We start from the raw sequence: 11,045 nt of genomic DNA on the forward strand, positions 1-11,045 counted from the left end.
CTGTTGCTGCTGCTGCTGCTGCTGTTGCTCACTTAGGAGGGCAGGAGGCTCGCCAGGGAAGCCACAGGGAGGCTGAAGCCCCTGTTGCTGAAGAGACCATGCCCGTGGAGTCCTTTGCTGCTGCTGCTGCTGCTGCTGCTGCTTCTGCTGCACGTACTGGTAGTGGTAGTGCTGCTGCTGCTGGTTCTGGGAGTGGGAATGCTGCTGCTGCTGCTGCTGCTGCTGCGGGTAGTGCTGCTGCTGCTGCTGGTAGTTCTGCTGGTAGTGATGCTGCTGTTGATAATGCCACTGCTGCTGCTGCTGCTGCTGCTGCTTGTGCTGCAGGTCATGGGCATAGAGGGGCGGCTTTGTTGGAGTAAGAGGGGGGGGAGAGGCAACCCTAAGAGGAGGTGGCTGCTGCTGCTGCTGCTGCTGCTGCTGCTGCTGCTGCTGCTGCTGCTGCTTCTGCTGCACGTACTGGTAGTGGTAGTGCTGCTGCTGCTGGTTCTGGGAGTGGGAATGCTGCTGCTGCTGCTGCTGCTGCTGCCTCTCCCTTTCCTGGTGGCTGTGCTTTGCTGCTGCTTTTGGCGAAGCAGCAGCAAAGCTGCTGCTGCTGCTGCTACTGCTGCTGCTGCTGCTGCTGCTGCTGCTGCTGCTGCTGCTGCTGCTGCTGCTGGTTGTCTTTGTGTCCACTACAGCGCCGCTCCCACGCAGCAGAGGCAACAGGGGCGTTTGTGGGGACCCCGAATTCCCCTCAGCATCTGCTGCTTCTGCTGCTGCTTCTGCTGCTGCTGCTGCTGCTGCTGCTGCTGCTGCAGCGGCTGCTGCTGCTGCTGCTGCTGCTGTGGGGGAAGCCACACGTGCTGCTGCAGCGCAGCACAGAGTCAAGGCAGGAAACTCCACTTTTGCAGCTCTTTTGATTTATTTCTTTCGCCTTTTATATCTCATTTCTTTATTCAATCATTTAATTATCGAAATTTTAATTATTTAATTGAATAAATAAATAATTATTCATTATTTATTTGTTTATTTATTATATATTTATTTATTCATGTATTTATTTATTTATTTATGTTTTCTGGGGGCCTGTGCTCGGGCGTTGGGGTGTATGTACACTGCGTTTGCTGCAGCTGTTTCTCTTTTTTTATCGTCTCTTTTACGAAATAAAAATAAAAAAAATAAATTAAAATAAATTAGAGTAAATCAAAGAAATAAAAGAAATCAAATAATAAAAACCATTTAAATCTTCTTATGTTTTAAAAGTCTTTTGAAGTCTTTTGTTGGGGTGTACATACACCTCGTCTGCGCCTTTCTGACCTGCTGCTGCAGTTGCCTCTTTGCTTCTTTTTGCTTCTCGCGGTTTCCTTTTTGCTGCTTCTGCTGCTGCTGTTGCTGCTGTTGAGGTCGCTTTGCTGCTGCTGCTACTGCTGCTGCTGCTGCTGCTGCTGTGTCTGCTGCTGCTGCTGCTGCTGGCTTTGCTTCTAATTGCATGGCCTCGTTCCGATCTGGCGAGAGGCTTCAGCTCTTTTTGCTGCAGACCGAAACTCGTGCTCGAATCTGCTGCTGCTGCTGCTGCTGCTGCTACTGCTGCATCCGCTCCTGTTGTTGTTGCTGCTGCACCCGATTCTGGTGGTTGTGCTGCTGCTGCTGCTGCTGTTGCTGCTGCTGCTGCTGCTGGGGCTTCTGCTGCAGATAAGCTTAGCTCGGGAGATGGTAGACGCGGCTGCGGCACAGCCAGAGTGTAAACAGAGTCTGAAGAGACTTGCTGCTGCTGCTGCTGCTGCTGCTGCTGTTGCTGCTGCTGCTCCTGCTGCACTTGGCCTGAGGTGTCAGTACAGCAGGCCCAAAACCTAAAGAGCTGCCTAGACACCTCAGCGGCGCCGTCCGCGCCCTCATGCTCCCCCCTCCCGCTGCTGCTGCTGCTGCTGCTGCTGCTGCTGCTGCTGGCGCAGCCTGCTTCTTGTGCAACTCCATGGGGGGCTTCTTTTTGATTTGATTCTGGAAAAGAAGTAAAAGTGGCAGCAGAAGAAGCCAACAAAGCCTCGAGCGAGGCGTACCTGAGGTGTACATACACCTCAACTGGCATTTGCTGCTGTGCCCCCAAAATAAAAAAAAAAGGAAAAATAAAAAAAGAAAAACAAAAATAGAAAAAAAAAGAAAAAAGAAATAAAGAAAAAGGGAATAAAGAAAAAAGAAAAGAGAAAAAGGAATGAAGAAATGAAGAAATAAAGAAATAAAGAAATGAAGAAATAAAAATAAAGAGATAAAGGGGAAGAAAGGAGAATGAATAAAAAAGGATTTTAAAAGAGATAAATGAAGGAGATAAATAAAAGAAACAAAAAAGGAAATAAATAAATAAAATAAATCAAATGGATAAATCAAAAAGAAACATAAAAGAAATAAATAAAGAGGCAATAAAATAAATAGAAGAAAAATAAATAAAATAAATAAAGAAGGCGAATAAAATAGAGAGAGAAGAAAAATAAAATAAAAAGGAAGATGGCAAAGGAGACAAATAAGAAAAATAAAAAAAAAAAATAAAAATGAGACATACAGCAGATAAATAAAGAAGGTAATAAAGAAAATAGGTAAAGGAGATAAATTAATAAAATAATAAAGCAGAAAATAAATAAAATAAATAAAGGAGAAAGTGAAAAAAATAAATAGATGAGACAAATTAATAAAAAACATAAATGAGGTAAATAAAGAAAATAAATGGAGGAAAAAGTAAATAAAAGAAATAAAGAAAATAAATAAAGGAGAAAATAAACAAAATAAACAAATGAGAGAAATAAATAAGGAAAATAAATAAAGGATAAAGTAAGTAAAATAAATAAACAGAAGAGATAAATAAAGAATAAATAAAGGAGAAAATAAACGAAATAAATAAATAAAGGAAATAAATAAAAAAGACAGAAGACAGACCAGTTGGTGTGTTTTAATCTTCTCCAACAGTTCAATTCAAATTCCTTTCGAGCTTCCTAAAAAGCAAAAAGGAAAAAGATTTTAAAAAAATAAAGAACGCGAAATGGATTTAAAAGAACAAAAAAAGTAAAATAAAAAGAAAAAGATTTTAAAAAGAACGAAAGAAAGAGAAAAAGATATAAAAAAGAAAAGGCAAAGATTTAGAAAACAGAAAAAAGAAAAAGATTTAAAAAATGAAAAGAGCAAAGGGAATGAAAAAGAAAAAGAAAAAGAAAAAGATTTTAAATAAATAAAAAGGAAAATAAAAAATGACGAAAGTATGAATTGGCGAGGAGACAAAGGCGGAAGGCGGCGAAGAAAAGTCTTTCTTTGGCATTTTTGCTTCATTTTTTGCGCATTTTGCAAATTTAAAGAAGTGAATTAATTAAATTAATTAAATTAATTAAAATAAACAAAAATTTGCACTTAAAAAAACCCAGGTTCGCCTTTATTGAACCAAATCGACAAAAACGCGCAAAAGATTGACACCGCTCCCAGGTGTCTGTACACCCCAAGGGCCACTGGCGACTTCATTTGAATTTCAGGTTTTTAATTTTAAAATTAAAGATGAAATTTTATTTAATGGATGAATAAATGAATTTGAAATTGATTAATTAAATGAATTAATGAATTATAAATTAATTAACTAAAAGATTAATTAATTAATAGTTGTTTAATTCAAAGATAAATGGACTTTAAATTAATGCATTAGAAGGAAATGGATTCATAAAGAAATGAATTAAATATTAATGAATTAAATCAATCCATTAAGTACTATATAATGAACAATAAAAATAAATAAATAAATAAATAAATAAATAAATAAATAAATTAATTAATTAATTAATTAATTAATTAACAAACAAATAAATAATTAAATAAATAAATCAAGCGATAAGGCGAATTAGTGACTGGTCAAATTAATAAATGATCATAAGTTATAAATTAATTAAAATCATTTAATTCAATTAAAAATCAAATAAAACTAAAATCTAAAATCCTAAAAGCCTCACTGGGGGCAGCTCATGTTCAATTGCCCTAAACTTTCCCTCCAGCCTGCGCGCAGGCAGCCGCAAACCCTTTTTTAGGGTTTAGGGTTTAGGGTTTGGGGTTTAGGGTTTCGGAAGCAAACAAAGCCACTCCGCTTTCGGCTCACATGCAAAGCTCCTGCAGGGCGTTGAGGCGCTGCAGCTGCGCCACACAAACAGCTAACAAATAAGCTAGCTAGCTAGCTAGCTAGCTAGCTAGCTAGCTAGCTGGCTAGCTAGCTAGCTGTTCGGGTAGCTGGCTATAGAGCTTTGTGCGCAGCCAGCTAGATAGTGCTGCAGCTAGCTGGCGGGTCCTATTGCTAGTCAGATAGCTTGCTACCTGGGTAGCTTCTTAGCCAATCAATTGCGTGGCTAGCTAGCTAGCTAGCTGGCTAGCTAGCTAGCTAGCTAACCAGCTAGCTAGCTACAGGCAGATTCATAGACCACAGCCAGATAGTCGTCTACCCATTCGGCTATCTAGCGGGCCGCCGGCCTAGCTAGCTAGCTAGATATCTGGCTAGGTATCTATATAGCTAGCTAGCTAACTAGCTGCGCAGTCATCTGCGCTAGCTAGCTAGCTAGCTGCGCAGTCATCTGTGCTAGCTAGCTAGCCATCCAACAACCCTCCCGTTATTCGAAGCGCTTCATGGAAGGTCTGCTAGCTAGCTATCTAACTCTCGTCCTGAGGAGCTGGCCAAGCACCTCTTCAGCTAGCTAGCTAGCTAGCTAGCTAGCTAGCCCACCGGGTGGCCCAACTAGCTCGCCAGCCACCCACGCAGCTAGCTACATAACTAGCTAGCTGTCTATTTGGCTCGCCAGCCAACCTAGCTAGCTAGCCAGCGAGCTAGCTAGCTAGCTAGCTAGCTAGCTAGCTAGCTAGCTAGCTAGCTGCTCACTGTGAACTTGAGGGCGTAGGCCTCTTGAAGGCCGCGAAAGGCCGTCTGCAGTTTTTGGCGAAGTTCGGAGCCGCTGGCCCCCGCGAAGTCCGCGAGAGCAGCAGCTTCCGCCCCCTCCACCCGCAGGCCTGAGCAGCAGCAGCAGCAGCAGCAGCAGCAGCAGCAGCAGCAGCAGCAGAAAGGGGGGGTGGAGGTGGGGGGCACGGGGGGGGAGGGTGCAAAGGAGCAGCAGAAGGAAAGGCGAAGCGGCAGCAGCAAGCGAATAAAGAGCAGCAGCAGCAGCAGCAGCAGCGGCAGCAGTGGCTAATTATTCAGATTCGGGAGCAGGTGAAACTGTCAGGCTCCTGCTGCTGTTGTTTATCTGCTGCTGATTTCATTTCTTTTGCTTTGTTTTGATCTTTTAATTTTAAACCTTTTATTTTAATTAAAAATATTTTTATTTTCAAAATGATATTTTGGCAGCAGCAAACAGCAGCTACCTGGATTTAGCTGCAAGTAGTTATGCGTGTGCTCGTAGAAAAGGCGCTTGCCGGGGGGTCTGCAGCAGCAGCAGCAGCAGCAGCATCAGAAGCAGCAGCAGCAGCTGGAGTGTACGGAGTGCTCAATAGAGCAGCAAAAACAAAAAAGGAAACAAAAGAGTCATTCCCAACTCACTTCTAGCCTCAGCAAGAGCAGCAGCAGCCGCAGCAGAAGCAACAGCAGCAGCAGCAGCAGTAGCAGCAGCAGCAGCAGTAGCAGCAAGGTGAGGTGTATGTACACCTGAACGTACGTGGCCAAGAAGTATTCGACGCATTTTTTGTTTTCTCTCAAATACGAAACCAGCAATCGGCGGAACTCAACCTGGAAAAGGAATTTAAAGAACATTTTTTGAATTTAAAGTCAAAATAGATTTAAATTGAATTTAATTGAATTAAATTGAATTAAATTGAATTAAATTAACTTGTAATTGAATTAAATTAGTTTGCAATCGGTTTAAATTGGTTTAAATCGAGAAGAATTGGTGGAAAATTCAAGAACTGAAACGAGAAATGCAAAAGAAGAAAAACTGGAAGAGGAACCAAAAAAGGAAGTCTGCTGCTTTTTTTTCAGGACTTTTTTGGAAGTTAAATGAAATAGAAATCAAAAAAGAATGAATTCATTTTAAAGTTTTAAATGAATTAAGTTGACATTTAAATCCGTTTCTCCTGTTTTTTGCATGCATGCACCAGGTGTCTGTACACCCCGTCAGGTGTACCTGCAGCTTCCGGCGAGTTTCTCTTTGCTCTCTATTCAAAGCCTCCAAAAGTCTCAAACACTCTGAAAAGATAATTAATTAATTAATTAATTAATTAATTAATTCGTTACATTTTATTTGATTAAATCAATTATCGAATGAAGGAATAGTTATCAAAAAAGTGCATTTTATCTTTGGGTTTTTACAATAAAAAAGCAAAAAAATAATTGATTTAAAAAATGGTTTATTAATAAACGGATTTTGAAATTCATTACTTCGTTTGTAACTATTTATCTATTTATTATCTATTTATATTTACTAATTTATATTTATTTATTTATATTAATTTATTTATTTATATTTATTCAAATTGATTAATTAATTAATTTATTTATTTATTTTTATTCGTTTATTTATTTTCATTTTTGGGCAAATGCAAACCTGTTTGGGCGCTCGCCAAGGCGCGCAGTTTAGACGCAGCGGAGGGACTGCAATTAAAAATAAAATAATGACAAATAAATAAACAAATAAATAAATAAAGTAATTAATTAATTAATTAATTAATTAACTAATTAATTAATTAATTAATTAATGGTCTAAACTTTAATAAATAAATAAATAAAAAAATAACAAATAAATAAGGGGAGAAGAAGACAAAGAAGTGCAAATAAATCGGATTAAGAAAAAATATGAATTAATAAATGCGCAAGTTATTTTAATTATAAATTAATGGATAGAACAATAAATAATAAATAAATAATAAATAATGAACTGGTTCATTAAATATATCAATAGATAAATAAATAAATATATCGTGCAAAGGAAGGAACAAAAGTAACTTTGACAAATAAATAAATAAACAAATAATGAAGTAATTAAAAGAAAGAAAGCTCCTGGTAAGGAAAGAGAATAGGGGCTTTTCTTGTTTTTGGAGAATCCATTTTTTGAAAATAAAAAAACGAAAAACTGGAAACAAATTAAAGGGAAATAACATAAATAAATAAACCCACCTGCGGGGATGCTGGGCACTAGGAGGCGCAGGGACCCTAGAAGCAGCAGCAGCAGCAGCAGAAAAACCAGCAGCAGCAACAAGAGCCTCAGCAGCAGCAGCAGCAATAAGAGCAGCAGCAGCAGTAACAGGAGCATCAGCAGCAGCAGCAGCAGAGGGGGGGTTAAGGACTTTTTGATTTGTTTTGAAAAGGAAGCTGCAGCAGCAAAGGTGGTGCTGCTGCTGCCTACCTTGGCGGCTCTGTGTTGATGGAGCTTTTCATTATGGGGGGCCCTGTGTTTTTTGTGTTAATTAATGGCTTTTTTGGAGTTATAGCCTTTTAAAAACGAAAAACATTTAAATAAATAAATTGAATTAAAAAGAAATGCAAAAAAACGAGCTGAAACAGCCGCATGTACACCGCAGCGGGACTGCGGGTCCGAGGTGTACAGACACCTCGCCGGGGCGCAACAAAGACCCAAACGGAACTTTTTTTCACTTTTTATTTTTCTTTCCTTTTCATTTCTTCTATTTTCAAACTTTCTTTTCATTTCCGCCGCGAAAGGCCGCGCGCGGGGCAGCAGCTGGTGCAGCGGTGTGCAGCAGAAGCTGCGCAGCTCCCAGGAGTCCAGATATTGTGCCAAAAATGCAATTTTTTTTAAAAAATGAAATTTTTATTCTTAAATGGTACATTTATTTCCAATCTTTCGAAAACAAACCAAATAAAAGCAGCGGATGTGGCTGCGGCCGAAGAAGCTGCGCGGCTGCAGCTGCAGCGGCTTCCCGCTTTCGGCGTTTTCAAGTCTTGAAATTCAAATAAGTTCCATTTTTTGTCTTTTTAATTCAAATTAATTCAAATTCTTCAAATTAATTCAAGTCAATTCAAATTAATTCAAATTCTTTGCTTTTAAATCCCAATTGAATCCATTTCTTTATTTCCACTCTTTTTCCGCCTCCGAGGTCACCGCCGCGTCGCTCGCGGTGTATGTGGAGCTCCCGCAGTCGCGGGAGGAAAGGAAAGGAAATTTGCGGATTAATTTGAATCAATTTAACTCATTTAATTCATTTAATTTAATTCATTTAGTTAATTTAATATCGTTTTCAGCCATTCGAGCCCCAGAAAAAATGTTTCGAGCCACAGAGAGAGACGCACACCGGCGCGCGGTGTACATACACCGCACCGAACAACAGCAGCAGGACTCGTTTAGTTTTAAAATTTAAATAAATGAAAGTAAATATTAATTTTAAATTCAAACTCATCTAAAAGGGCCCAAGTCTCTCCATTTGTACTTCTCTTATAGCGCAAGCACTGGCCACACTTACGTGTGCGCATTTGTCCTTAAAAAGGAATGATAAAAAGGTGAATAAAAGGATTAAAGAAAAAGATAAAAATGAAATTATGAATATATTATCAGGAAAAGAGAAAAACAGCAAAGAAGAACCAAAAAAGAAACAGTTTAAATGTCAATAAAGACCCACTTTTTACACTTTTCTTTTTGCAAAATACTTTCTAAACTACTCCCCTATTGCATTTACATGCATGCAGCTCAGGTGTACGTACACAGCAAATTAACTGCGAAAACAATTTGACGCTTCCAGCCACCAGCAGCAGGGGCCCCCACGGCCCTTTTTTAGCACCCCTTGGGGGCCCCCAGGGGCCCCAAAGGGTACTAAAAAGGAAACCCTTTGGATAATAACGGAACTTGGGGGCACCTCAGGGGCCTCTAAAGCTGCCTTGGAGGGGCCTCAGGGGCCCCTCTAGGGTCCTTTTTGGGGCCCCAAATGGGGCCCCCCATGGGGCCCCTAAGGGGCCCCAAAGGGGGCCCCTAAGGGGCCCCCAAGGGGCCCCATTAGCGATCTTTAGAGCCCTGAGCGCTCCTCGGCGGCCCCTCTAAAACCTCTCAAAGGCCCAGGGGGCCCCCGGGGGCCTCTTGAAGGCTTTCTGGAATCCCCAAGGGGCCCCCATGGGGCCCTGGGGGCCCCCCTGGGGGGGCCCCTGGGGGCCCCCTTGTGGGCCCTAGTTTAGGGTTTTGGGGGTTAAATTGGGCCAAAGGCACTAATTGGGTGAAGTGGATCTAAATGGATTAGATGGATTTAAATGGATTTAAATGGATTAAATGGATTACATGGATTAAATGGATTAAATGGATTTAATGGAATTGAGAAAAGTTGTCGAGGCCGCAGTCGCTCAAGCAGCTTATGAATGTCTCTGCGTCGATTGAACCTGAAGAAGACAAAGTTAAAATAACAATAAAATAAAAATAAAAATGAAAATAAATTTAAAATTAATTTAAAATTGAAATAAATCGATGAATAAATAATCTAGTTTGTCTCGCCGCTTTAAGGGCTTCAAGAGGATAGGAACAATTGCTAATTACCTAGCGCACAGCCACAAACCCTAAACCCTAAACCCTAAATCCTAAACCCTAAATCCTAAACCCTAAACCCTGGAGCGCGCAAACCATCCCAGGGGGCGCTGAGAACACCAGTCTCTTATGAATTCGACGCACATGACCAGCTGGATAAATAAATAATTACTACTTATTTATTTATTTATCTAATAATTATTTATTATTTACTATTATTTATTTATTATTTGTTTATTTATTTATTTACCTGGTTTGCATTTCTCTGCCGCCATTTCTGTGACCATAATGAGCTGCTTTATCGGGATGCTATCCAGGACCCCAGACTGGCAGATCTGCGCCAAACCCCAAACCCTAAACCCTAAACCCTAAACCCTAAACCCTCACAATTGGGCGTCGCTGGCTGCTGCGCGTCCCGGCTCACCGCGGGCCTTTCGCGGCGCTTCTCGCCTAGCTAGCTCCACCAAATAAGCAATTGATTTAATTAATTATTTAATTAGTTTAATTAGTTTAATTAATTCAATTAATTAATTAATTAATTAATTAATTACTTTTTGAATCTCCTCCTCCGGAAACTCGTAGCGGTCTGCGCTGTGCTCCCGCAGCGCCGCCGCGATTTCCTGGGGGCCCCTAAGGGGGGGTACGTCGAGGCAAACGTTGAAGGCCTTTGCAATTCCGGACTCCTGAAGTTCAAAAAAAAGAAAAATAAAAGCGAAATAGGAGCGAGTTAAACACTAATTGGGTGTATTTGAGAAAAGGGAAACGTTTGAGGGGTTTTGCGGGGGTTTGGGGGTTTTATTTCGCGAAAAATCAAAAAAATTGAAGACAGATACGCTGTTTTAGTGTAATTCACGAAAAAGATCTAAAGGGAAAGTCCATCATATTTAAAATAATTAAGTTAATATTTATTCTCTCAAAAAGGGTTTCACTCATCCACAGTCGAGAAAACCCTCGAAAAACCAGGGTTTAGGGTTTAGGGTTTAGGGTTTAGGGTTTGGGGGCTGAAGCCGGAGTCCCCAAAACCCCCGCAATCCCATGAAAAAGCCGAAAAAGAAAACCAACAAAAGAAAACAAAAGAAAACAAAAAGGAGGCAAAAAAGGAACAAAAAGTCTCCAAAAAGACCCAAAAAAGATCCACAAAGATCCGGAAAGATTCAAAAAGTGAGAAAGATGAAAAAATAAAAAGAATGAAAAACAAACCCTGATGAACTCGGGCTCGGAAGTGGTGGCCATCACCAGCAACTTCGAACCCTCTTTTGGCGGCTGCTTCTTCACCAGCACCAGCAGCGCCTGCAGCGCCAAGTTCGAAAACCTGAAGCCCAAGTGCAAAACACTCTTTTAGGGTTTCTCAAAACCCCAGGCGCAAAGCACTCTTTTAGGTTTTCTCGAAACCCCAGGTGCGAGACGCGCTTTTAGGGTTTCTCAGAACCCCATAGCCCAAACCCCATGGCCCAAACCCCAAGTGCAAACCCCTCTTTTAGGGTTTCCCGTGTTTCGTCGGGCCTGCCATTAGGGTTTAGAGGGGCCTTATTAGGGAGCCGTCTAGCTCCCCATCCAGCTCCCCATCCAGCTAGCTATGTAGCTCCCCACCCAGCTAGCCATCTAGCCATC

The 11,045-nt window shown here is 40.8% G+C and overlaps 3 protein-coding genes across 3 annotated transcripts; all 3 read right to left on the reverse strand.

Moving 5' to 3' along the window:
- Positions 1-32: 32 nt before the first annotated feature.
- Positions 33-2,065, reverse strand: ETH_00003490 (uncharacterized protein; the record flags this gene model as incomplete). Its single annotated transcript, XM_013379471.1, has 3 exons — positions 33-87; positions 158-845; positions 1,297-2,065. 3 exons carry the CDS (start codon positions 2,063-2,065, stop codon positions 33-35), a joined length of 1,512 nt encoding a protein of 503 aa, XP_013234925.1.
- A 1,870-nt stretch (positions 2,066-3,935) lies between these two features.
- On the reverse strand, positions 3,936-5,731 carry ETH_00003495 (uncharacterized protein; the record flags this gene model as incomplete). Its single annotated transcript, XM_013379472.1, has 5 exons — positions 3,936-3,999; positions 4,100-4,134; positions 4,868-4,995; positions 5,347-5,405; positions 5,637-5,731. The coding sequence occupies 5 exons, from the start codon at positions 5,729-5,731 to the stop codon at positions 3,936-3,938; spliced, it is 381 nt and encodes a 126-aa protein (XP_013234926.1).
- Positions 5,732-9,218: 3,487 nt separating this feature from the next.
- Positions 9,219-10,746, reverse strand: ETH_00003500 (N-ethylmaleimide-sensitive factor, putative; the record flags this gene model as incomplete). Its single annotated transcript, XM_013379473.1, has 4 exons — positions 9,219-9,292; positions 9,685-9,769; positions 9,986-10,117; positions 10,635-10,746. Coding segments are annotated over 4 exons (403 nt in total), but the record flags the coding sequence as incomplete, so codon positions are not given.
- Positions 10,747-11,045: the final 299 nt, after the last annotated feature.

Source organism: Eimeria tenella, genomic scaffold (genome assembly GCF_000499545.2).
Source record: "Eimeria tenella Houghton genomic scaffold, Eth_scaff326, whole genome shotgun sequence".
Lineage (NCBI taxonomy): Eukaryota > Apicomplexa > Conoidasida > Eucoccidiorida > Eimeriidae > Eimeria > Eimeria tenella.